The following is a 25,801-nucleotide window of genomic DNA, read 5'->3' as shown; positions in this document are numbered from 1 at the left end:
TTCGAGCCAATCGTGCAGTCTAACGCAACTAGTTGCGACCAATCGCGTTGTAGCGGTGTCACACTCACACCGCTGTACTGGCCACATTCATGCCTAATGACCGTAAGACCAGTCCTGAGATACATTTCAATGCTATCAATACTATCATGTCCCTGTCACACGATGTTATAACTTATAAATGTTATACTTATAACATTTTATAACAGCCAGTGTGGGACCGCCATAATATACCTTATTATTCTTAGTTATTATTATTAATAATTAAGTATGACTTTGGTATACGAGTTTTATATGAACGTACTATTTTCGTAGTAAGGTACAGCACGCCTGAAGCAGTTATTTAATTTTAAGAAAAATAATATACACATTCGTTATAAAAATCTATAAACCAGTTTTTTTTCATTCCTGCTTCCTACCCTACCAAATGCAAACTTTTTCCTGTCAAAGTCTGAGCACTATCTAATCACTAGTATTTTTCAAATAGTTTGGGAACGGACGGACACCATTCTCAAGCCATTTGCTGTCATGTCAATACATATTTTCAATTTATGGTTAAAATTATATCAAGATGACAGCTGTCACCATACCCAAGCTATGTGAAAATACTATATCTTACAGTAATAAGTGTAATAACATATACTAATCTATGACTATAGTCTGTATCTTTATGTATTTAAATAAAAGTAAACAAATAATTTGTAAATCTTCAGGTAGTTATATAACATTTATTGGTTAACCGACCAAATACAAAACCGCCTGAATCTGTCACTGAACGACTTGACTTTAACCTACATTATTTGATCATGTAAATTGTAATGTTTTCATCTACCCTCAAATGGCTTATGAGTCATTTGAGGGTAGATTTTGTTTACTTTTATTTATATACCTAAAGATACAGAGTATAGGTAGGTGCCTACATATGAGACAGCTCTTAAAATAAAAGTCAAGCAATACTTCTCCAAATCATTTATTCATACAGTATTTATAAAGTACATCAAATAACCTAATATTATGTAATGTATAATAAGTTACATGTATTACATGTTAGATGTATTACACCACCGATTACCATTAGTTAATTCGTAATAACAACTCTTAACCTTTTTACCGCCATGTCAAGTAGCAAATTTTATATAAGAGAATGGTATTTGTATGGAGAAATTCCATACAAAAAATGTACCATCGAGAGCTGCAGCTGTCAAATTTCATATAAAAAAATGTACTTACGTTTGCCTTTGACCAGCTGACACCATATAAAAGAATTTACCACTGTCGAGGGCGTCATCTATGTTTAGTTTTTAGTGACCTTCCAAATGACAAAATTTCAATAGAATTTCAACTTTAGCATTCCGATTTATGGTTCAAATTAGATTGCAATTTTAGGAAATGTGACTTGTGCTCGATTGGATCATCAAAGCTGGATTAATTGCTATATTTGGTATATGTTTGGACTTTTTGAGAAAACCTTGTAGAGTAGTGCGGCCTGGAAAAGCAAACGGACATAGTAATACAGCTACAGTGGTAAAAAGGTTAAGACGTGTTGCTGAACTGAGAAAATTTAAAGGGTTGCCCATACCTTCTTAAAACAAAATCATGATTTTTTAAAGTATTTTACATAACAATAAGTCAAAATGGGGTTAAAAGACCGGTTGTACCAAACCATATAAAGCATAATTCGCCAGTAACTGGCCACTTTTAGTAACTGGCCGCCCTAAACTAAAAATGAATTCTATTCACCTATAAACAGAATTAATTTTAGTATAAGGTTTCAATGACTGGCCAGCTTTCAATAACTGGCGACCTTATACTAAAATGAATTCTATTTATAGGTGAATAGAATTCATTTTTGGTTTGGGGTGGCCAGATACTGGCGAATTGCCCTACGTTTGCTATATTTTTTATTGAGCGCAAAGTTTATTATTTTCTGCAAAGCTATGTTAATCAGTCCGTTGATTGTGTTTGGTACACTGAGCGGTGCCCTCGCAGTTTCAACCCCATTGTTAACCCATTAAACGCCACACTGCCCGATTCGAACTTTAAAATACGTCAATTAATAGATCTAGAATCGATATGGATTAGATGTGTCAGTATCAAAAGTGACGTTTTTGTTTGACGAAACGTCACATTTGACACTGACATATCTAATCCATATCATTTCTAGATCTATTAATTGACGTATCTTAAAGTTCGAAACGGGCCGACAGATAGCCAACAAAGGTTAAAAATGAACCTTAATATTCTAGTAATGTTTACTATTGCGTGGTATATTTTAATAGTCGTGGCGGTCAGATGATAATTTTAATATTCAGTATTATGCTACATAGGCTTACCATTATGGTAAAAAACAGTTGCAAGATTTTAGAAAATAAATTTTACGACTATTTTGATTTATCCTCCTAAGACCCAGCCATACAAATTAAAAATACAAAATAAGCCATTGAAATTTGAACCTATAGTGTAAGAAATAGAGTTGATTTTGCGTTGTTGGAAAATTGAATGAAACAAAGCAAAAGCGACTCTGTTCCAATTGAATATGATTTAAATTTCATCGGATTGATGAGGTACTATAGGTAGGACCTTGGGCCTTAGGAGGCCAAAAAATGAACAAAAATGTCTTGGTGTACATTTGTATACTAAATTATTTACAAATCTTATATCTAGTAGCCTACCTTACTCGTCACGAGCGCATACACAAGTCTTTATGTCTAAAGTATTAGAGCGTGAATAGCGACCGCGAGTTGCAAGAATTTTCAGTATAAAAAAATTTAGTATCGGAACTTTTTTGGAGACATTTAATACAGGGTGAAATTTTAACCACCTGTCATAGTAGTAACTCTACGTAGTAAATTTATAGGTCATACTGAAGTCCGTCACTGAATGTGTTTTTATTGCATTGCGCCGTAAGCTATGGTATATTTGGTACCATATCCTGACTTCTTTTGGGGTATTATTTGTAAATGTGTAGGTTTGTTGGCAAGATACATGTACTACCGGCCATTTCTTTGTGTTATTTGCCGAGAAAATAAGTCCTGTTTTAGAATAATAATTATGGTTACTATAGATAGAATCAATGTATTTTGTAAAGTAACTACCAACGGGCGAATATCAAAATAATTTTTTGTCGAAAGAGGTGTGTCCGGGTGTTTTATTTTAATAACGTAATTTGAACCTTGTCATACAGTAAATTGGGATGAATTTCGTTTATTTGGGAAAGAAATGTTACATTATTTGGTTTATAAAAATGTTCTAAATAGGTTCAGATTGAAACTGAAGTAAACATTGTAATGCACATAGGGCCTTAAGAGGGTAAAAAAAACCGGACAAGTGCGAGTCGGACTCGCCCACCGAGGGTTCCGTACTTTTTAGTATTTGTTGTTACAGCGGCAACAGAAATAATGGAAAATTTCACAGATGATGTATTTCTGTTGCCGCTATAACAACAAATACCTAGTCAAAAGTACTGAACCCTCGGCGGGCGAGTCCGACTCGCACTTGTCCAGTTTTTTTGATTCCCATACAACAAACGTAATTTTTTTGCTGTTTTTTGCATAGGTGGTACGGAACCCTTCGTGCGCGAGTCCGACTCGCACTTGTCCGGTTTTTTTTATGTTGGTATCTCGTTTAGCTCTTGTTAAGATGAAGGTAGTATAGTGTAGTGTAGTGGTGTGTGTTACTGGTGCAGCTGGTGCGGCGCGAGCACGGCCTGCGCGAGCGGCAGCGCCGACGTGATGGCGGGCGACGCCGCGCTGACGGCCACGCCGCCGCCGCAGAAGATCACCTGCACATCAATAATAATTAAAATCGGAGACCGTGCTTTGCACGGAAAACATATAAAAACTCAAAAATTCGCGTTTCCCCAGAGATAACGCCTAGCTAGATGCGTTTTTCGCCCCCCAAAACCCCCATATAGCAAATTTAATCGAAATCGTTAGAGCCGTTACCGAGATTCCCGAAATATATAAATAAATATACAAGAATTGCTCGTTTAAGGGTATAAGACTTGTTTTGCAACGAGGCAAAGGTGTTGTTTAATCTCTCGTGGTAAATTGATACCCGAGCAAGCGAAAGGTTCCAAAATTGAAACACGAGCGTAGCCAGGGGTTCGAAAATTTAATGCAATGCCTCGCATGTGGATAAAATGCAATTTTCTTATCAGTTTTTGAACAATCAAGAGAGCCTTTACCAGCTGGTGTGGTGAAAATTAAATATTTAGGGACAATCTTACATAGATCAACCTAGCCCCAAATTAAGTTTTTTCTTCCTCGCGTTATCCCGCAATTTTGCCACAGCTCTCATGGGAGCCTGGGGTCCGCTTGGCAACTAATCCCAAGAATTGGAGTAGGCACTAGTTTTTACGAAAGCGACTGCCATCTGACCATCCAACCCAGAGGGCACACTAGGCCTTATTGGGATTAGTCCGGTTTCCTCGCGACGTGCTATCCCCAAACTAAGGGCCAGTTGCACCAACCACATTTGACAGACTGATCAACGTCAGCAGCGTTACTATAAAACTTTCCATACATAAAAAATTAGCGAACTCTTTAACGATACGAACAGTTTGGTGCAACCGACCCTAAGTGACAGTTATAAAGTAACGTACCTGCTGCACCTGCGGGTTGGCCTGCTGGCCGCCCGGCGCCGCCAGCACGTACTGCTGCCGCACGCCGCCCACCTAACATCACATATATCAATCATTATATTCATTTAAACTAACACGATTTTCAGATTTTCACTCATAATTTAACCTTTTGAACGCCACAGACGGCAATTGACGTCAACGTAAAATCTTGACAACGACGCCAAAAGCATTATTTATTCACAAAACTAAATTTGACCCCCGTGGCGTCAGTGGCACGGCAAATGGATGCGCCGTTTGGCGTTCAAAAGGTTAAAAACTAACACGGGACTTAATCGCGCAAAAACTTACGTCACAAAGTTGATGAAATTTGAACCTTAGGTATTTCTACTTTAAGTTCAAATTTCTTCAATTTTATATCTCGAGTTATTAAGTTCTTCCCGCCGTGTGGTGATCGCGTTATTCATAAACGCGTTACTGGACTGAATTAGCTATGAATCGTTTGTCTTTATCTGTCATTTTGACTTATGTATTTGTAAAAACATCTTAGTGGTAGGCTTGAGTCGGTCCTGAACTAAGAACTATCAAGAATGAAATCCCATCAAGGACCGAAAGGAACTAAATCTTTTTGCGCGCTCTTAACCCGTGGAGCGCCCTAAACAGACACGTGTGCTGGTAACTAGTATAGGAGTTCCATACTGGGGCGCTCCAGGGGTTAATCGGTCTTTAGGTCCTTTAGTTCAGTGGGATTCGAGAGCGCTTGACTGAGTGAAACGTAAAATAGACGGAACGAAACGGTTGTCAATGTCGCTGGCACGAGTGTGAACGAGATGGAAGAACGACGTGACACTCCTAAGCCCGTAAAATATGAAGGAAAATCAAATATATTTCGACATATTTCACATTTTTAAATTATGTTAAGGTGTTTTAATGTTTAATACCGACACATCGTATCGTACAAGTTGAATTGTATTCAGTTACCAAAGATTGGAAAGAAACCAATGAAAAATCGACTCCTATTCATTCCCGGCTCTCAACGACCGAACTGAACTAAAGGAACTAAAAGACCGAACTAGTTCGTTTGACCGATTGACCGAGAGCGGAGCGCTCTCTGTAGTGACCGAGCAGGCACAAGCCTACTTAGTGGCGGAGAGGAAAATCTTCTTAAGATTCTGGGGCCTATCAGATATGAAGATGGAACTTGGAGGCGAAGAAAGAATAGGGAGCTAGAGGAGCTGGTTGCGATGCCCAATATAATCGGCGAGATCAAAGCCACACGACTCCGCTGGCTTGGTCACCTCGAGAGGATGGGGGAGGATCGTTCTGTGAGAAGAGTGTATGTGGGGCACCCGGGCGGAAAACGTCCGTCTGGGCGTCCCAGATACCGCTGGAGTGACGAAGCCCAAAAAGACCTGTCCGCCCTCGGAATACCCAACTGGCGTGAACTGGCCGGATAGGGCAGAGTGCCGCTTTCTTGTGTTAGAGGTCTTCCTTTTTGAGTCACTGAGCCAGTGATGTATTTGTAAGAAAGGGATAAATTGTAGTTTGTGTTACAAGGGATCAAAATGATATATTTCCGTCAAGGGCGTACATTGAATCCTGAATGAAGCGATGGATTCTACAATAGAATCCCGAACGTAATGACGGATTCAAGTGTTAACGCCCAAGACGAAATGGTAATTTTGATACCGTGTGACACATACTGCTTTGCACATCAACTATGAGGAAATTGTTATGTTCCAAAATATGTAATATTTGACCAAAAAAAAATTGTATGCAAGAAAGAAAAAAATCGTGTCCTAGAACAGAAAAGTACAACTTTGATCTCTCCTAGCAGGGAAGAAAAGTGCCACTTTGATCCCTCCTAGCGGGGAAGAAAAAGCCCTTTTTCGAATAGGTGACGTGAAAACATAATTTGACTAAATCAGGTCCGTAAAGTAGAATGAATAAGGTTCACTTGCACCATTCACTAACCCCGCGGTTAACTGGTAAAATCTGGAGTTTCCATGGTTACCAGTACAATTTGACACTTGGTTAACGGTTTAACTGCTTAACTCCGGGTTAGTGGAGTGGTGCAAGTGGGCCTAAGGGGGTAAATAGTAACCTGGTGTATCTGCTGCTGCTGAACTGGCTGCCGGTGCGCGGCGTCGGCCTCCACCACAACCTGCTCCATGTAGTTGCCGCCCGCTGCAAAAAAAAAATCATACAATTACTATGTAGGACAATAGTTACAAGGGGGCAAAGTTGTTGTTTAACCGCTCGTGCTAATATTGATACCCCAGCATTTTGCTACAGCTCATGGGAAGCCCGGGGTTCGCTTGGCAACTAATCCCAAGAATAGGCGTAGGCACTAGTTATTACGAAAGCGACTGCCATATGACCTTCCACCCAGAGGGTAAACTAGGCCTTATTGGGATTAGTCCGGTTTCCTCGGGATGTTTTCCTTTACCGAAAAGCGACTGGTAAATATCAAATGATGAGACTTTGAGTAAATAAATAAATAAATATTATAGGGACATTCTTACACAAATTGACTAAGCCCCACGGTAAGCTCAAGAAGGCTTGTGTTGTGGGTACTCAGACAACGATAAATATAATATATAAATACTTAAATACATAGAAAACAACCATGACTCAGGAACAAATATCTGTATCATCATACAAATAAATGCCCTTACCAGGATTCGAACCCGGGACCATCGGCTTCATAGGCAGGGTCACTACCCACTAGGCCAGACCGGTCGTCGAGTTACAAGGGGGCAAAGTTGTTGTTTAACCGCTCGTGCTAATATTGATACCCCAGCATTTTGCTACAGCTCATGGGAAGCCCGGGGTTCGCTTGGCAACTAATCCCAAGAATAGGCGTAGGCACTAGTTATTACGAAAGCGACTGCCATCTGACCTTCCAACCCAGAGGGTAAACTAGGCCTTATTGGGATTAGTCCGGTTTCCTCGGGATGTTTTCCTTTACCGAAAAGCGACTGGTAAATATCAAATGATGAGACTTTGAGTAAATAAATAAATAAATATTATAATAATAATAATAATAAGGGATTCAGGATTCTCTGCCTCTGGCTTGCCTTAGCCGGCCGGCCAGAGTGGAGTCGTTAGAGCTATAAGCTCCAGGGGTGGAAGTGAAATATGCATAAGACGCGAGTTGGCACAGTGGCTGTTAACAGCCACTGGGTAGAAAGCGGCGCACACCTCTCGACACCCCTGAGCCGCTCACACCGGTGTTGCCCTTGAGCCATCCTAGATGTCGCTTTTTGTGGGGGCCCATCTTGTGAGGGCGAGTCACCGTCTGCCGGAAATAAAATTGCATACCGTTTTATTAGGCAGGCGTCCGGTTTTTTACCCCATAGCTCAGTTCTTAGTCCATCGCTTTCACCCAATAACCTAGTTCATTTTAGATTCCATCAACTCTCAATAGTCCTTACACCCTGGCGGGTGCTGCCTCTGCGTGCGTCCCATGACACGGGCAAGGGCAGCCTCCGCTCGGTGTACCCCTTACATTTCATTAAAGTGTCAAAAGGGCCTCTACGTGTTGGCTTCGGCTCCGCGCACGCCTCCCAAAGGTCCGGAACACCATTGTTCCGTGATGGGAAAGACATACAAATAATAATAAATAATAAATAAATATTATAGGGACATTCTTACACAAATTGACTAATTCCCACGGTAAGCTCAAGAAGGCTTGTGTTGTGGGTACCCAGACAACGATATATGTAATATACAAATACTTAAATACATAGAAAACATCCATGACTCAGAAACAAATATCTGGGCTCATCACACAAATAAATGCCCTTACCGGACTGTGACATGGTCATGCGTCCGGCCGTCAGTTGTTTTATAGACTGTGACATGGTCATGCGTCCGGTCGTCAATTGTTTTATAGACTGTGACATGGTCATGCGTCCGGTCGTCAATTGTTTTATAGACTGTGACATGGTCATGCGTCCGGCCGTCAGTTGTTTTATAGACTGTGACATGGTCATGCGTCCGGTCGTCAATTGTTTTATAGACTGTGACATGGTCATGCGTCCGGCCGTCAATTGTTTTGTAGACTGTGACATGGTCATGCGTCCGGTCGTCAATTGTTTTATAGACTGTGACATGGTCATGCGTCCGGTCGTCAATTGTTTTATAGACTGTGACATGATCATGCGTCCGGTCGTCAATTGTTTTATAGACTGTGACGTGGTCATGCGTCCGGTCGTCAATTGTTTTATAGACTGTGACATGGTCATGCGTCCGGTCGTCAATTGTTTTATAGACTGTGACATGGTCATGCGTCTGTGAGAGTTTTCGTCAATGGAGTAATAATCTCACCGGCGGGTTGCGGTGCGGCGCTCTCGCAGCCGAACAGGCAGTGCTGCACCGTCCAGCGCGGCTCGAACGGGATATGTGTCTTCACCTGTCATAAATACGATCATGTAAAGTTATAAACCATTAAATAATAAATACCACAAATATTAAGGCTAGAAAAATCTTTAAAAACTGACTCATACGATGCATTTGACACTAGGATGATGGTATTCCATCTGTCCAATATCTTGGTCCAATGTATATTGGCGTCTCACATTTTGCTTAATGAAAGAGTGAGACGCAATGCACATTGGATAAAGAAATTGGACGGGTGGAATACCACCCTTACTCGCTACACTGGTGTCGACAGTACCTACAGGTTTTTTTTTAATAGTTCACTGAGGGCAGCTACCAGAACCCGTGAACCCCAGAACTACCTTAAATTGGCTTCCAAATCAAATGTTTTGTATTTTTTTAATTCCAATCGATTCCATTTATGGCCAGGATCAAAAGCTTCTTAGAGATCAACCTAAGTTACGGCACTAGAAAAGCCAAAAATAAAAGAAAAAAGTTTTTTTACATTGGCTACAATCTTCTTCTTCAATGTGAGTCTTCTGTAATAGGCTAATGATTATTTAGGCCCCAGTACACAGTGGTCAAGGATGGTCCATGAGAAGCCATCGCCATTGTGTACAGGGGGCAATGCTATACAATGGCGGACGACCGGGTAATCGGGAAGTTGTCGGTTTTTTGACACTTCAAAGGCATCGTGGCGTAGCGTGGCCCATGGCAGTGGCTTATCATTAACCACTGTGTACTGGGTCCTTTACCTTCAGCTCGGTGGTGAGCATGAGGATGTGGCGGCAGGGCAGCCGGAACACCTTGCTGAAGAGGCAGGAGCACTCCTGGGTGGACGTGCCGTACTTGCAGATGGCCCCACTGCTGTGTCTACACAAGGACCAGGAGTATACCTTCAGCTCGGTGGTGAGCATGAGGATGTGGCGGCAGGGCAGCCGGAACACCTTGCTGAAGAGGCAGGAGCACTCCTGGGTGGACGTGCCGTACTTGCAGATGGCCCCACTGCTGTGTCTACACAAGGACCGTGAGTATACCTTCAGCTCGGTGGTCAGCATGAGGATGTGGTGGCAGGGCAGCCGGAACACCTTGCTGAAGAGGCAGGAGCACTCCTGGGTGGACGTGCCGTACTTGCAGATGGCCCCACTGCTGTGTCTACACAAGGACCGTGAGTATACCTTCAGCTCGGTGGTCAGCATGAGGATGTGGTGGCAGGGCAGCCGGAACACCTTGCTGAAGAGGCAGGAGCACTCCTGGGTGGACGTGCCGTACTTGCAGATGGCCCCACTGCTGTGTCTACACAAGGACCAGGAGTATACCTTCAGCTCGGTGGTGAGCATGAGGATGTGGCGGCAGGGCAGCCGGAACACCTTGCTGAAGAGGCAGGAGCACTCCTGGGTGGACGTGCCGTACTTGCAGATGGCCACACTGCTGTGTCTACACAAGGACCAGGAGTATACCTTCAGCTCGGTGGTCAGCATGAGGATGTGGCGGCAGGGCAGCCGGAACACCTTGCTGAAGAGGCAGGAGCACTCCTGGGTGGACGTGCCGTACTTGCAGATGGCCACACTGCTGTGTCTACACAAGGACCAGGAGTATACCTTCAGCTCGGTGGTCAGCATGAGGATGTGGCGGCAGGGCAGCCGGAACACCTTGCTGAAGAGGCAGGAGCACTCCTGGGTGGACGTGCCGTACTTGCAGATGGCCACACTGCTGTGTCTACACAAGGACCAGGAGTATACCTTCAGCTCGGTGGTCAGCATGAGGATGTGGCGGCAGGGCAGCCGGAACACCTTGCTGAAGAGGCAGGAGCACTCCTGGGTGGACGTGTCGTACTTGCAGATGGCCCCACTGCTGTGTCTACACAAGGACCAGGAGTATACCTTCAGCTCGGTGGTGAGCATGAGGATGTGGCGGCAGGGCAGCCGGAACACCTTGCTGAAGAGGCAGGAGCACTCCTGGGTGGACGTGCCGTACTTGCAGATGGCCCCACTGCTGTGTCTACACAAGGACCGTGAGTATACCTTCAGCTCGGTGGTCAGCATGAGGATGTGGCGGCAGGGCAGCCGGAACACCTTGCTGAAGAGGCAGGAGCACTCCTGGGTGGACGTGCCGTACTTGCAGATGGCCCCACTGCTGTGTCTACACAAGGACCAGGAGTATACCTTCAGCTCGGTGGTGAGCATGAGGATGTGGCGGCAGGGCAGCCGGAACACCTTGCTGAAGAGGCAGGAGCACTCCTGGGTGGACGTGCCGTACTTGCAGATGGCCCCACTGCTGTGTCTACACAAGGACCGTGAGTATACCTTCAGCTCGGTGGTCAGCATGAGGATGTGGCGGCAGGGCAGCCGGAACACCTTGCTGAAGAGGCAGGAGCACTCCTGGGTGGACGTGCCGTACTTGCAGATGGCCCCACTGCTGTGTCTACACAAGGACCGTGAGTATACCTTCAGCTCGGTGGTCAGCATGAGGATGTGGCGGCAGGGCAGCCGGAACACCTTGCTGAAGAGGCAGGAGCACTCCTGGGTGGACGTGCCGTACTTGCAGATAGCCACACTGCTGTGTCTTCTGGAACAAGGTGTGCTCTTACTACCTGGGTTTACATGTTTTATATAACTAAAGTCAAATAATTACTGTGTATGGTGACCAACTGACAGATGCCGCTAAGCCGAAACTTAGTTGGAGGACAGCCAGCATCAAATAGACAGTGACGGCCAAAGTGGCCAACTTTATCGTAACACATCTTTGTTACCATATAGATAAGGATGTATTCAAATATATTTGGCCAGTGGCCACCTTACGATGAAATCACCATAAAGAAATCAATAATGTAATATAGCAGTTTTTCCAGCCGCTTTTTTAGGGTTCCGTACCCAAAGGGGAAAAACGGGACCCTATTACTAAGACTCCACTGTCCGTCTCTCTGTCTGTCTGTCTATCTGTCACCAGGCTGTATCTAATGAGCCGTGATAGCCAGACACTCCAGACAGTAGAAATTCTCACAGATTATGTATTTCTGTTGCTGCTGTAACAATAAATACTAAACAGTACGGAACCCTTGGTGGGCGAGTCCGACTGGCACTTGTCCTGTTTTTTTTTTAATGCCCAAAGTCGAAGACCAACCTTGGCCAAAGCCAAACGCTCGGATCCTGCACTGCGCTTCGAGCGTCCTTGCGTGTCCTCATCCCAGTATTTTTTTAAGGTGGAAGGGAACCTAAAATGAATATAAGTTTTTGGCCAAAAATTTAATTTTTGGTACAAGCTTTTATCGCTGACTGTACTTTTCTTACGACAGACAACTAATACTCATCGAGACAATTCTAAAAACCCCAAACACGATTAGGTTGCGTTGTTTCATCACAGAGTTCCTATGGCCACCTCCTGTCTCCATCATGCAATATTATGGTAAATAATATTGCATTGTCATCCGATTTATACATGCATGCAAAATTTCAGCTCAATCGGAAACCGGGAAGTGGATCAAATTTAAGATTTGATTACAGACCGACAGACAGACAGACAATGGACAGATGAAACTAAATAAAAGCTTGTAATAAGAGCGAGTTTAGGGCTGATTGAAGTAGATAGATGCAGGAGGGAGTCCTACCTCCCAGCCCGGTCGTCGAGGCACTTCTGCGCGATCTTGGTCTGGTGCGACATCAAGTTGTACGCGTACTGCGTTATGGTATCCGTGGGTGACTGTTTCAGCGTCTCCGTGTCCTGAAATGAAGACCAATTGTTATAAAGAGTCATTCTATGGAACTTGTTAACTATGTAAACAAAATTCATCATTCAGAGACAATTTCAATATGGCGGTTTGTTTACATAGTTAGCAAGTTCCATAGAATGACACACTTTACAATATCATATGGTTATTGTGCGGTCGCACTGTAACTATTTATGGTGTTGACAAAAAATGGTACAATTTGGGTGGATACGTTCTCAACAAATTTCCAAGATATTTACTAAATTTCATAGATTTTTGTTAGGATAATAAAATGTTATCGTATGGCGGCGTTTTACTGTGGGTCGCCATAAACCAAGTGAACCTACTGGGCGTTTTATACTTTACCGTTGACTTTCATGTCAAGGGCATGTTTTATCATAAATGTATGAGATTATACATTATGCAGTCGCTTTTAAATCACCGTAAACCATATGCATATACAGACGAAGTTTGAATTTTGTAGTAGTAGTAAAACCATTATACAAAACAAGCATATAACACAGAGAAAATATAATGGATGTGTAAAGTCAAATGTAAAAATATGTCCCATAGCTCTTATGTCAGTGAATTAAGAACTATGGGACATATTTTTGAGTAAGTTGACTACACCCATATTTTTACATTTGACTGTACAAAGTCGAACGTATTCTCAGAGGGAAAATTTACAGTGCTGAAGTCACTGTTCTAGGAAGGAGAATAGTGTTACCCGTAGCCTGCAAACTGCGAAGCTTCGCCGTTCGTCTTCCAACTGGTTGGCCACGTTGAAGAACAGAGAAACAAACTCATCTGGTAGCAGACCAGAGTTTGGAACTTCGTCACCAGCCACTCTAGACTCTGATAGTAGTGATAGTCTTACCCGGAGTCTGCTGACTGCCAAGCTTCGTCGCTCATCTTCCAACTGGTTGGCCACGTTAAAGAACAGAGAGACGAAATCATCCAGCTGCATTTGACTGCGGATCTGGGTTTGGAACTTCGTCACCAGTCGCTCTAGACTCTGATAGTCTTACCTGGAGTCTGCTGACAGCGAAGTTTCGTTGCTCTACTTCCAACTGGTTGGCCACGTTGAAGAACAAAGAGACAAACTCATCCGGCTGCATCTGACTGCAGACCAGGGTTTGGAACTTCAACACCAGTCACTCTAGACCCTGATAGTCTTACCCGGAGCCTGCTGACTGCGAAGCTTCGTCGCTCGTCTTCTAACTGGTTGGCCACGTTGAAGAACAAAGAGACGAACTCATCCGGCTGCATCTGACTGCAGACCAGGGTTTGGAACTTCAACACCAGTCACTCTAGACCCTGATAGTCTTACCCGGAGTCTGCTGACTGCGAAGCTTCGCCGTTCATCTTCCAACTGGTTGAGAACGTTGAAGAACAGAGAGACGAACTCATCCGGCGGCATCTGACTGCAGACCAAGGTTTGGAACTTCAACACCAGTCACTCTAGACCCTGATAGTCTTACCCGGAGTCTGCTGACTGCGAAGCTTCGCCATTCATCTTCCAACTGGTTGAGAATGTTGAAGAACAGAGAGACGAACTCATCCGGCTGCATCTGACTGTGGACCAGGGTTTGGAACTTCGTCACCAGTCGCTCTAGACCCTGATAGTCTTACCCGGAGTCTGCTGACTGCGAAGCTTCGTCGCTCGTCTTCTAACTGGTTGGCCACGTTGAAGAACAAAGAGACGAACTCATCAGGCTGCATCTGACTGCGGACCAGGGTTTGGAACTTCGTCACCAGTCGCTCTAAACTCTGATAGTAGTGATAGTCATACCCGGAGTCTGCTGACTGCAAAGCTTCGTCGCTAGTCTTCCAACTGGTTGGCCACGTTGAAGAACAGAGAGACGAACTCATCTGGCTGCATCTGACTGCGGACCAGGGTTTGGAACTTCGTGACCAGTCGCTCTAGACTCTGATAGTCTTACCCGGAGTCTGCTGACTGCGAAGCTTCGTCGCTCGTCTTCTAACTGGTTGGCCACGTTGAAGAACAAAGAGACAAACTCATCAGGCTGCATCTGACTGCGGACCAGGGTTTGGAACTTCGTCACCAGTCGCTTTAGACTCTGATAGTAGTGATAGTCATACCCGGAGTCTGCTGACTGCGAAGCTTCGTCGCTCGTCTTCTAACTGGTTGGCCACGTTGAAGAACAAAGAGACGAACTCATCAGGCTGCATCTGACTGCGGACCAGGGTTTGGAACTTCGTCACCAGTCGCTCTAGACCCTGAAATGTAAGAACTGTGTAAATTTTTCAGTTGGGTAAAAGGAGCTGGTAGCTTAGCGGTAAGAGCGTGCGCCTTTCAATCCAAAGATCGCGGATTAAAACCCCGGCTCGTACTAATGAGTTTTTCGGAACTTAAGTACGAAATATCATCATTTGATATTTACGTTGCTTTTCGGTGAAGGAAAACATCCTGAGGAAACCGGACTAATCCCGATAAGGCCTAGTTTACCCTCTGGGTCGGAAGGTCAGATGGCAGTCGCTTTCATAAAAACTACAACTAGTGACTCCGCCAATTCTTGGGATTAGTTGCCAAGCGGACCTTAGGCTTCATGAGCCGTGGCAAAAATGATAACGCGTGGAAGATGATGATGATATTCATTGTAAAATTCTAAAGCAGCATTGTTATCGTAATCTTAACCTCCCTAAGGCCCAGCCATACAAATGAAAAACCCAAACTTTGCAACTGAAATAAGAACCTGGAGTGCAGGGAATAGAGTTGATTTTTATTTGTTGGCAAAATTTACGAAATAAAAGAAATGCGACTCTGTTCCAATTAAATATGGTTTAAAATTCATCGAACTGAAGAAGTACTATAGGTAGGACCTTGGGCTTTAGGAGGTTAACTTAAATTTCAATTTATCTACATATATCGTTTAGAAAGACGTTAGACCCAAGCACGCTGTCACTTAAAAACATGAGGTACTTTTAAAATTCGTTGTTTAATGAAGGTACTTAGAGCATACTGAAAATTCCTGGACTGGCCACTTAGAAAAAATAAGTCTTCGCATATATCAGAATCCAGAAACTTTCAGTATGGCCCACGTATAACGTTACCTTGTGCAGAATATTAGTATAGTTGTCTGGTTCGAGCCAGGAGTCCAGCTTGGCGACGGCGCCGCCCGGCCGGGTGAGCGACTCCCACAAGCGCAGAGTGCCGGCTCCGGTGCCGATAATGCCTCGTTTCAGGACCTGGAGAGAAAAACAGAATAAAATAGAGGTACAATCTAAAATGAATGTTTTTGTCTAGCCCAGTTGATACTTCTTTAGCTTTCTTGGTCCAATAATCTAGACTCTAGATATTCTCTCTAGATTCTAGAGAGAACATCTTGAGGAAGAAACAGCTTTGTCTTTTTACCTGTAACTGACAAGGGCTTGTGAACAAATCACGCGAGGTTCGATAGGGGGAGGAAGGTCACGAAAAAATCACGATAGTGATCTATCGTTTTATCGTGAAGTGTGAGTGATCTATCGTTGGGGGAGGGGGGGTATAAGGAAACCTAAACTAGGAAAGTAAGAAAAAAACTACCACATGACTAGATACTTTTTCTCGGTTTCGTTAAACATAAATCTTCACTCTGCACTTCAAAATAGCGAGTCTTTTTAACGAAAATAGAAAAATAAACAAGATTCTCTATATACAATACTATTTATCATGAAATTAGGTCGAATGAAAAAAAAAAAAAAAACATCTCGTGAGGTTGTGTGGGGGTAGCCAAAAACCTCACCAAATATAACCAAGGGGGAGGGGGGGTCTGGAAGAAATTGGCCTCCTAAGTACTGAAAAGTGACAAAACCCTCTAACTTGTGTAGAGAGTTTTGTTCAAGCAAATTGCTAGTTAATTACTGGTTTGATTATATGTTGGAGAACATGAAAAAATAATGGACACGTGTTTTGCTCTTTCTTCACCCTCAGTAAAGCTAGACTAGAGCATAAGTCTCGATCCTCGCTGTTACATCATCAGCCACTAGAGGAGCATCTCTGCCCACCCAGTTCTTCTCTCTTCAGCTATCCTCATCTGATCCTCGGTCCAATCATCAGAATATCTTAAGACGGGGAGCATTCCGACTGTGTCATTACCTGCAGCTGTGCCGGCGTGTGTTCCCCCCTCAGCAACGCCAACGCGTAGGTCTTGGTCCGGGCGGCGACGTCGTCGGCCGCGAGCGCGGCGTCCTCCCTCCTCGCCCACTCCCCGCACAGGCGGGCGGCGGCGCGCGCGGCCTGCCACACGGAGCACGTCACGTGGGACGACGGGAACGCCGCGCGGACAGACTGGAAATGTACCAATATCACAGAGTAAATAATAGTACTAGGTACAGAATTCACTCTCTAACAATAAATAAAAATAAATAAATAAATATTATAGGACATTTTACACAAATTGACTAAGCCCCACGGTAAGCTCAAGAAAGCTTGTGTTGTGGGTACTCAGACAACGATATATATACATAATATATAAATACTTAAATACATAGAAAACATCCATGACTCAGGAACAAATATCTGTATCATCCATGGTATAATAATATACTCCGCCTGGTACTCCATTCCGAGATTCGCGTATGACCTAACTGACACGCGCCTACGTCATCATGCTGTTTACAGGTTCTCAAACTTTGAAATGTGGGAGAATTTTAACCAACGGTGAAAATTATTTTAACGGCATTAATTTTAAGTTATTCATGTAGAAACATAGTAAAATAAAACAAATCTAATGTATTAAATTAAACTTTATTTATCTATACAAGACAAACGTTTGAAAAACTAATTCACAGTTACACATTAATTACCAAGCTTACGGCGTGAAAAGTTTGGAAAACACTGCGACTGCTGACACTGAGCGAGAAGGAAATAACAATTAACACGCGTTCGACAAGGATGACGGTCAGGGCATGAAGTTATCTAGATCCGAATTGTCAAATGTGCACAGCGCTATCCTGTGTTGCCAGTAGTATAAACAGAATTACCCGAAAGTCTGAAATTTCTTTCGTGAATCGGAAGATATTGCTAACGAGTAATTAAAAATGACGTGTTATTGTAAAATTTAAGCTAAACTACATATAAATGAAAATTATAAAATTATAAAGAAATATTTTAACTTATTAACCATAGGTATAATGTACCCATGTAACATGTTATGTTCAAATAAAGTGGCAATGTTATTGTGACGTAGGCCCGTGTCACTCTGGGAATGGAAGACCATGTTTTATTAGACCATGTGTATCATCATACAAATAAATGCCCTTACCGGGATTCGAACCCGGGACCATTGGCTTCATAGGCAGGGTCACTACCTCGCTCGCTCGTGCGCCGTCATGTGACTGCAGTTCTTCCATAGTTTAAAGGCTGACTCACCTGCTGACATTTGGTGGGGTCCGCCACGACGCACCGCACCTGCCGCCAGGCCGGGTTGCACGACTTGAAAGTGTCGAGCAGCCAAGTTAGATCATCACCGATCAACGCCGATATGCCTACACACAAAAATAGGTTTTAATTACAATTCGATACTCTATTACAGGGGTCTCCAAACTATGCCCTGCAAACCCGATTCTTGGACCAGTCCAAGAACCCTTACTTTTGGCTCGCAGAAAAGTTAGAAATCAAAAAGTTTTGAGATTGCCTTATTATAAAACTACCGACCCCGGCTTCGCATGGGTTAACAAATTATACACCTAAACCTTCCTCAAGAATCACTCTATTGATAGGTGAAAACCGCATGAAAGTCCGTTCTGTAGTTTTTTGAGTTTATCGCGAACAAACATACAAACAGACGCGGCGACTTTGTTTTATAAGGTGTAGTGATTATTAATAAAGTGAAAGGAGCTACTGAAATAGAGTTCTATGGATGTATTTTTAAACCCCGGCACAAAAAGAGGAGTTTTAAATGTTTGATGCCAATGTCTGTCCGTCTGTGACATCGTAGGCATCGTAGCTCTCCAACGGGCCAATTTCGATCCAGCAGTTCGAAGAAAATCAGTTCTTTTACAAAATAATGTAAATTGTAAGGCATTTATGGATTTTGTTGGCATATAGAGTAAAGGGTTTTTATAGTTAATAATTACTTCCAAAGTCGACGAACCTCAATACGTTTTCTTAGACTTTATACCGCTCAACATACCCGCGCTGACGATGACCGACTTCCCGTTCCCGTCTTCAGCTAGGAACAGGGTGACGTTGTGCTTCACGCTGGGGCTGCCCGTCCCGCCCACTGTTGGGATGGTGCTGTTGAACTCGATGCCTGTAGGAAAATTACAAATCTTCTTAAGCCCACCACCATCTTTCTAACCCAGGATTAACCAGTTATGGTTAACCCTGGGTTAGTGAATGGTGCAACTGGCCCAGAGTTCGAGATGCCAGCGGGCTTCAAACTATACACTAAGAGAGAATTATTTTTTATGAAAATATTTTAAATTTGTGTTATTGCAAGTAGAAACACTACTTTATAAATTATAAACTGAAAATAAATGTCATATACAGAGGAAAAAGTGGCCAAGGCCTAGTGCCCAGGGCTGGAAGGGAGGCCTTGGTCACTTTTTCCTCAGTTTCCAACTACATACCGTGGCTCACACTGACAATCCACAAATTACTGTCAGTTAAGAGTGTGACTATAAGTGATTTAAAAGACATGACAGCTCATGTTGTGGACCTTTTTTTGCCTAAGGCCTAGGCTTGTGTCGGTCATGAACTAAGAACTGTTAAGAATGAAATCCCATCAAGGACCGAAAGGAACTAAATCTTTTTGTACGCTCTTAATCGGTCTTTAGGTCCTTTAGTTCAGTGGGATTGGTGAGCGCTTGACATGAGTGAAACAGAAAATAGACTGAACGAAATGGTTCACAATGACGCTGGCACGAGTGCGAACGAGATAAAAGAGTGACAAACAGTCCTAAACCTGAAAAGTATGAAGAAAAATCAAATATTTTTTCTGTATTTTTTATATTATTTTATTATGTCTAGCTTTTTGATGTTTAATCGTCATATAGTATCGTACAACTTGAATCGTAATTCAGTTGCCAAAGATTTAGGAAAAAACTACTGTAAAATCGATTCATACATTCCCAGCTCTCAAAGACCGAACTGAACTAAAGGAACTAAAAGACCGAACTAGTTCGTTTGACCGATTGACCGAGAGCGGAGCGCTCTCTGTAGTGACCGAGCAGGCACAAGCCTACTAAGGCCCACTTGCACCATTCCACTAACCTGGGGTTAACCGTTTAAATCTGGCGTTGCCATGGTTACCAGTACAATTTGACACTAGGTTAACGGTTTAACCGCTTAATCCCGGGTTAATATAAACCTGGCCTAAATATTTACATTATCTGATATATGTCACAATTATTTACCATCCTATTTTCACGGAAATATACGAACGTGTCTTGCTATTTTAGTCAGTCTCGGTACAAGAAGTACCGGAACGGACTGAAGTAGCATGACAAATACAAAGTTTTCCGAGAAAGTACTATGGAAAACAATTCATCTGTAAGTAAATGGTTAGTTTTCTAACATGTACCTGTTTCAATGCACAGGAACTGAGGAACAGCATTGAAGGCCATCTGCATGCTTGGAGTTGTGAGGTACACGCACTGGATGCAGCCCGACGGCGAGTGGAGAAGTTTCACTCCGGCATCTGCAGACAAGCATGAGTTACATCCTCTAGCCGCCCAGAGGCCTATAAAAAGGTCTCCCGTTCCATTCTAATTTGAATCTTTATTTTGACAAATCAAAATTGCATTTGTATTGGCAAGTTTTGATGTCTGGGCGGCTAAAGGATATAAAAATTCTAGAGTCTAAGCTAACTCTGCACCAACTTTGACAAAACAAAGTGTCATTACGGCGTGTTTTCGTATAAATTTAAAGATATTTTTCACCACACCAGCTCGGAAAGGCTTACTTTGCATTTTGTTCACATGTGAGGCAAAGTAATCAAATGCAAATTTTGAGTTGTTTTCTTATGTTTGCTGGTAGAATTGACGTTTAAATGATGATTTTGGATGATAAATATTTAATAACATTCATTTGGAATATATTGGTTTCATTTTGTTTGACATTTTACATTTAATTTTTGGTTCGGGTTGGTGTGGTGAAAAATTTTGTTTCGCTCGGGGCCAATTTGGTTTAACCCTCATGCTTTGAAACCCTCGCAACGCTCAATATTCTGTTTTTCGAATCTTTCGCTTGCTCGGGTATCAATATTAGCACGAGCGGTTAAACAACAACTTTGCCCCCTTGTAAAACAAATAACTATTATTGAGGGAATAAAGGTGCTTAAACGCGCAAGCCCGAGCAGGCGCCCGTTCTGTAGAGACGTGCGCAGCAACTGCTATAGCTGCACACCAAAATTGGTGCGGGCCGCATGTACTTGTCCTTGTACGAAATCGCGGTCTGGTGGCGTTCAAAGGATTCAAATGCCCGAAGGCGCGCGAAATAAATAAACACTTACCATAGTTAAGCTGGAGTTTCCTCACAACGAAATCGTACTTCTGGTTGAGCCAGCGGACGGCGCCGGTGCCCGTGGCCACCAGCTGTTCCTCCGTTGTGATCACCGACGGCTCAGAGCTGCAAGCAAACAGGGTTCCATCAAACATTGTCATACAACCATGCGAAAGAATCGTGAAAATAAATCCTCAGTGGCATTTTTGTCGATTAGTTGGTAATATCTGGGAGACCGAGATATGCTCGGAAAACATATAAAAACTCAATAATGCGCGTTTTCCCAGAGATAAGACCTAGCTAGATCGATTTCTCGCACCCGAAAACCCCCATATAGCAAATTTCATCGAAATCGTTAGAGCCGTTTTCGAAATTCACATTTCAAATATATAAATAAACAAGAATTGCTAGTTTAAAGGTATTAGATATATATTTTATTTAACTTGCCCTGATAGTATTAGTTGTAGTAGTCAGCAGCAGAAGTTGCTAAGTGGGCGAGTTGTTCAAAATTACCTTGACACACTCTTATTATCTTAACAATAAAGTCGCATATGATCATTATGAACACCTTGCCCACTTAACAACTTTTGCTGCTTCTGATGTTAGTGTGGATCATATCTTAGAATCTAAATTTGACCCACTTCCCAATTTCCGATTGATCTGACATTTTAAATACATAATGTAAATCTGCTGACAAGGCAATAATATGATGACATGGAGCTCTGATGATGGAGATAGGTGGCCATGGGAATTCAGTTATACCTAAAACCCAATGTTTCTCTTATCCCATCTAACCTTAATACAATACAATAAAAACTCATTGGTTGGGTATTGAATTGTATTTCGGGACGGATATGACCTCCAAACCCTCAAGATTAGAGCGCACTCCTATCTTTAAGTCCGGCAATGCACCTACAACCCCTCTGGTGGTGTGGGTGCCTATGGGTGACAGTAATATCTTACCATCAGGCAATTCATCTGTTGCCTCAAAAAAAAAATAGTTACCTTTCAGCATTCTCCGTAGGTGGATTCTCAATGATGGCCACCTCATACTCTTGCGGAGTCTCAACAGTCTGCTGGTTGTTGCTCATCTCATACTGCTGGTAAGTGTTAGGCTGTTCCTCTACTTGTTGCTGAAACAGGTTGTGGGATAAATATGAGGACTGAGGACTATGGGTTCAATGGTCAAAGTATTTTACAGATGGTGCCAGCATAGATTTTACCATCTCTTATGAATAGTGTTGTATTCTTGTTTTTATTTATGGTCTGGACCAGGGCTCTCCAAACCCCGGCCCGCGGGCCAAATCAAGCCCGCGACGCATTCTAATTCGGCCCGCCGACCCAGGCGTTCAGCTTGTTCAACTTGACATCCCTTTGCATGCGCCACCACAGATAAGATAATCACTTGAATTTGACAACCCTAAATAGCAGAAAGGGATATCATGATTTGACCCTGAATCACTGTCAAACTTTGGTTTTCTAGGAAGTGTCCTTTCTGTAAAGGTAGTACTATTATTTATTCTGTGCTGTGGGTAAGATTCTTAACGTAATGAGAACACATTTTAGTTCCACAAAGTTTTTTTTACTGCATGTGTCATGCACATGTGTGTTGATAACACATAAATTATGTTTCGATCTGACTAACTGTCTCATTGAGTTTATTTAAATGTCTTATTATTAGGTTGATATAGTAAGGTCTTAGAGCATTTAATAACCGGAGTCGCCTTTAAGAGCTTACCCCTCTGCTGTGCTTGCCTCACAATTGTGCAAACTTTTGTATGGACTGGCATGGCTTTGTAGGTTACATACACATCATGAAGAAATAGCAATACATTTGACATCCTCTCCCCTGCAAAAATCGGCAAACAATTTTGTACAGAAAATGACAGCCAAGGCGTCTCCAGTTACTACATGCTCTAAGAGTGAGGTAGACATAGCCCTCAGTTACTTGTCATAAAATGAATTTCACTTACATTGCTAACTTCAGGTGTGCCCTGTACAAAAGTGGTTCCCTCCTCCTCCGGCTCCCCCTTAACATCATAAATGGTTTCCGCCATCACAATGCGGCCCGAAGAGTCCATAGTCCACATTCCACCAAACGCAAAGTTCGAGGGATTACCGCTTTGTTCGTAAAGAATCACTGTATTTGGTCCCAGTTGGACAGGCTCTCCTTTCATATTCACGAAGACGGGCTGCTCGAAGTTCCCTTCCACCAGCTGCCCGGTATGCACTATCTGCTGCCCTTGCTCCACAGGGACCTCCACAACTTGATTTACAACCTCCACTTTGTCTTTATCCTCCTGAGTCTTCGCTCGGCTCACCATAATTTTTTTCTTCTCGCTTTCCCCAGGATCGTCACTTTTCCGTTTTATCACAGTTTTCTTTTTGTTTTTCTTGTCCATTTTTATTTGTTACACTATGTAATTGCACTAAAACGCGCATAAAATACGCTGGGACGTGATATTATTTAAATATTTGAAAATAAAAGTAACTACAGTAAACAGAGGTACGCCGCACCCATTTGACAGCATTTTTCCTGCGGATTAATGTTTTAATGCGAAGAAATTAAACTAAATATAGCCACTACATTAACTGCTGCATTAATAACAGCAAAAATGCTTGTTTGATAACATAAAATTGATATTAAACCGCCGTATTTAAGTGCGAAAGGGACAACTCAACTCAAAGAAGGGACGCCATTTTTAATCGCCACACATTTTACTATTAATGTTGCCATGTGGAAGCAATTTTCTCGTAACATGCATCCGATATGCACGGACCTAGAGAGTAAACCGGACAGAGTACATTAGCCAAAAAGTGTGTCCACATGAGAAGTCAAGGTGGGCCGTTGCATCTCTTTCTAATTAGGGTGACCATAAGTCATATGTATGTGGGATAATAGGATAACATTGAATATATAGTTTGGCCAGGATCTTTTGTTATTCGTGCATAGTTATAGAGAATCATACTGTATTTTCGCTGTACTAGTATTATGGTCTGAAAAGGGATGGATATAGTTTTTTTCTCTTCTGTAAAACGCTTCACACAACCTTAGGCACTTAATTTAGTTGTTCTAAAAGCTGTTGCTAATAGGCGCACTGGACCACGAACATGGTGGATCGTCAGGAATGTGGTCCGCCGTAACGTCTGTCAAGAACACGGGTATGAGTGAGAGAGATAGAGAGACAGGTATGGTGACAGAACCAGAGGGTCTACCACGAACCAAGTTCGACGTGTTGCCTCTCTGTCACACTTACGTACGAATTTACAAGTGCGACAGAGAGACAAAATGTCGAAAGTGGTTTGGGGTAGGCCTTCAGGGCAGTGGGGGATTTACAGTATTTGCCGTCCTAGGCCCCAGGCCCTGTAGCAAGCACTAGACGCCCCTTTCTCAGCACCCATCATATAGACTGCCACCCTAGGCCCGGGCCTATTCGGCCTTAGAGCAAATCCGCCACTGCCTCAGGGTCGCGTGGATCCGCTACGCCCGTTTGTTATAGTTTTTAACTAGGACGCTTGTCACTGGAGCATAAATTAAATTAAAAAAATAAATATCATTTATTATCAGGCGACTAAGGCCCATAGATACATACCTTACAAACTAACATACGTACAATAGTAAAAATCTTACAAGCTAAAAATTATTTCGGCGTCACCGAAAACCATAAACACCGAAGTTCGCAAATTGCGAGCATCTTTCTCTGTCACTGTAATTACTCCTTTATAGGAGTAAAAGAGAAAGATGCCCGTAATTTGCGAACTTCGGTGTTCACGGTGGTAGGCCATCTGTGCGAAAAGAGAAGAGTCGTGAAATGTAAAGAAAAAAGTGATGTGCCGTTCCCAGTAAATTTTCCAAAGAGCGCTCGTGCTTATGAGGGCTAAATTCCCAGTAACGTTTCTGGTATCGTTCCAAAAGTCAGTAAATTACGATAAACTTCTATTTATCTTTTATTATCTATGTGCTTTTTTTATTATTATAACAATTTATAAATGTGTCTGTAATGTTTAAGGACTTTGGATTTCAATTTTTGCAATTATTTATTCTGTATTGGCTCTCATTTCACCAATTTAAACATGCCGAAATAAATACATACCTATTTATGAAAACTTACGTTTAAGTACGTAATAAGAATTGTGTAAAACCATAAAGGAAGTGGTTAAACTGGTTCTCATCGTGCCGACATCATGGTCACCCTAATGAGTTTGACAATGTCTAACTTGTATTTTTATCGTAAAATGTAATAATTGTGCCTTCCTTGTGAAACGATATTACACAATAAGAAATTATTTCACTCCCACAACCTTTAACGCAACATTTCTTCACCATTTTTAAGAAATTTTGCATTCACGTGTTTTGTAAATATGTCATCAGGTTAGGGATACCAATTGTGGTATTATCTATGAAAAGGGACCTTATTGTCGATGGCGCTTACGACACTAACATCGATGAGCACTAAACGTAGTAGTTTAAAATTGGTGATTCTGGCCCATTTTAGTTATTTTGATTTCCAATTTAGCAATTAAGTTTCTTTGATTACCACCACCATATTTACAGACTTTTACAAGGATTTCATGCATTATTTTCTAGTATGTATAACTTCAGTCCTTGAACTACGTTATTGCTTGTCAGAAACACGACGGCTCATTATTTTCTCGATAGAATCTTAAGTTGAAAACATGCCTAACA

At 42.5% G+C, this 25,801-nt stretch overlaps 1 protein-coding gene across 1 annotated transcript; it reads right to left on the bottom strand.

Moving 5' to 3' along the window:
* Positions 1-949: 949 nt before the first annotated feature.
* Positions 950-23,840, bottom strand: LOC134803433 (uncharacterized). The gene is made up of 15 exons (XM_063776252.1): positions 23,088-23,840; positions 22,120-22,247; positions 21,125-21,240; positions 20,195-20,311; positions 18,803-18,922; positions 18,040-18,155; positions 16,765-16,956; positions 15,741-15,875; positions 14,769-14,906; positions 12,567-12,679; positions 11,407-11,527; positions 8,909-8,993; positions 6,681-6,763; positions 4,601-4,672; positions 950-3,778 (listed from the first exon to the last, which is right to left on the bottom strand). The coding sequence occupies exons 1-15, from the start codon at positions 23,514-23,516 to the stop codon at positions 3,671-3,673; spliced, it is 2,073 nt and encodes a 690-aa protein (XP_063632322.1). The 5' UTR covers positions 23,517-23,840; the 3' UTR covers positions 950-3,670.
* Between the last annotated feature and the right edge of the window lie 1,961 nt (positions 23,841-25,801).

Source organism: Cydia splendana, chromosome 26 (assembly GCF_910591565.1).
Source record: "Cydia splendana chromosome 26, ilCydSple1.2, whole genome shotgun sequence".
In the NCBI taxonomy this organism is placed as follows: domain Eukaryota; kingdom Metazoa; phylum Arthropoda; class Insecta; order Lepidoptera; family Tortricidae; genus Cydia; species Cydia splendana.
The sequence above is the reverse complement of the archived record's forward strand: the minus strand, read 5'-3'. Positions and strand labels throughout refer to the sequence as shown.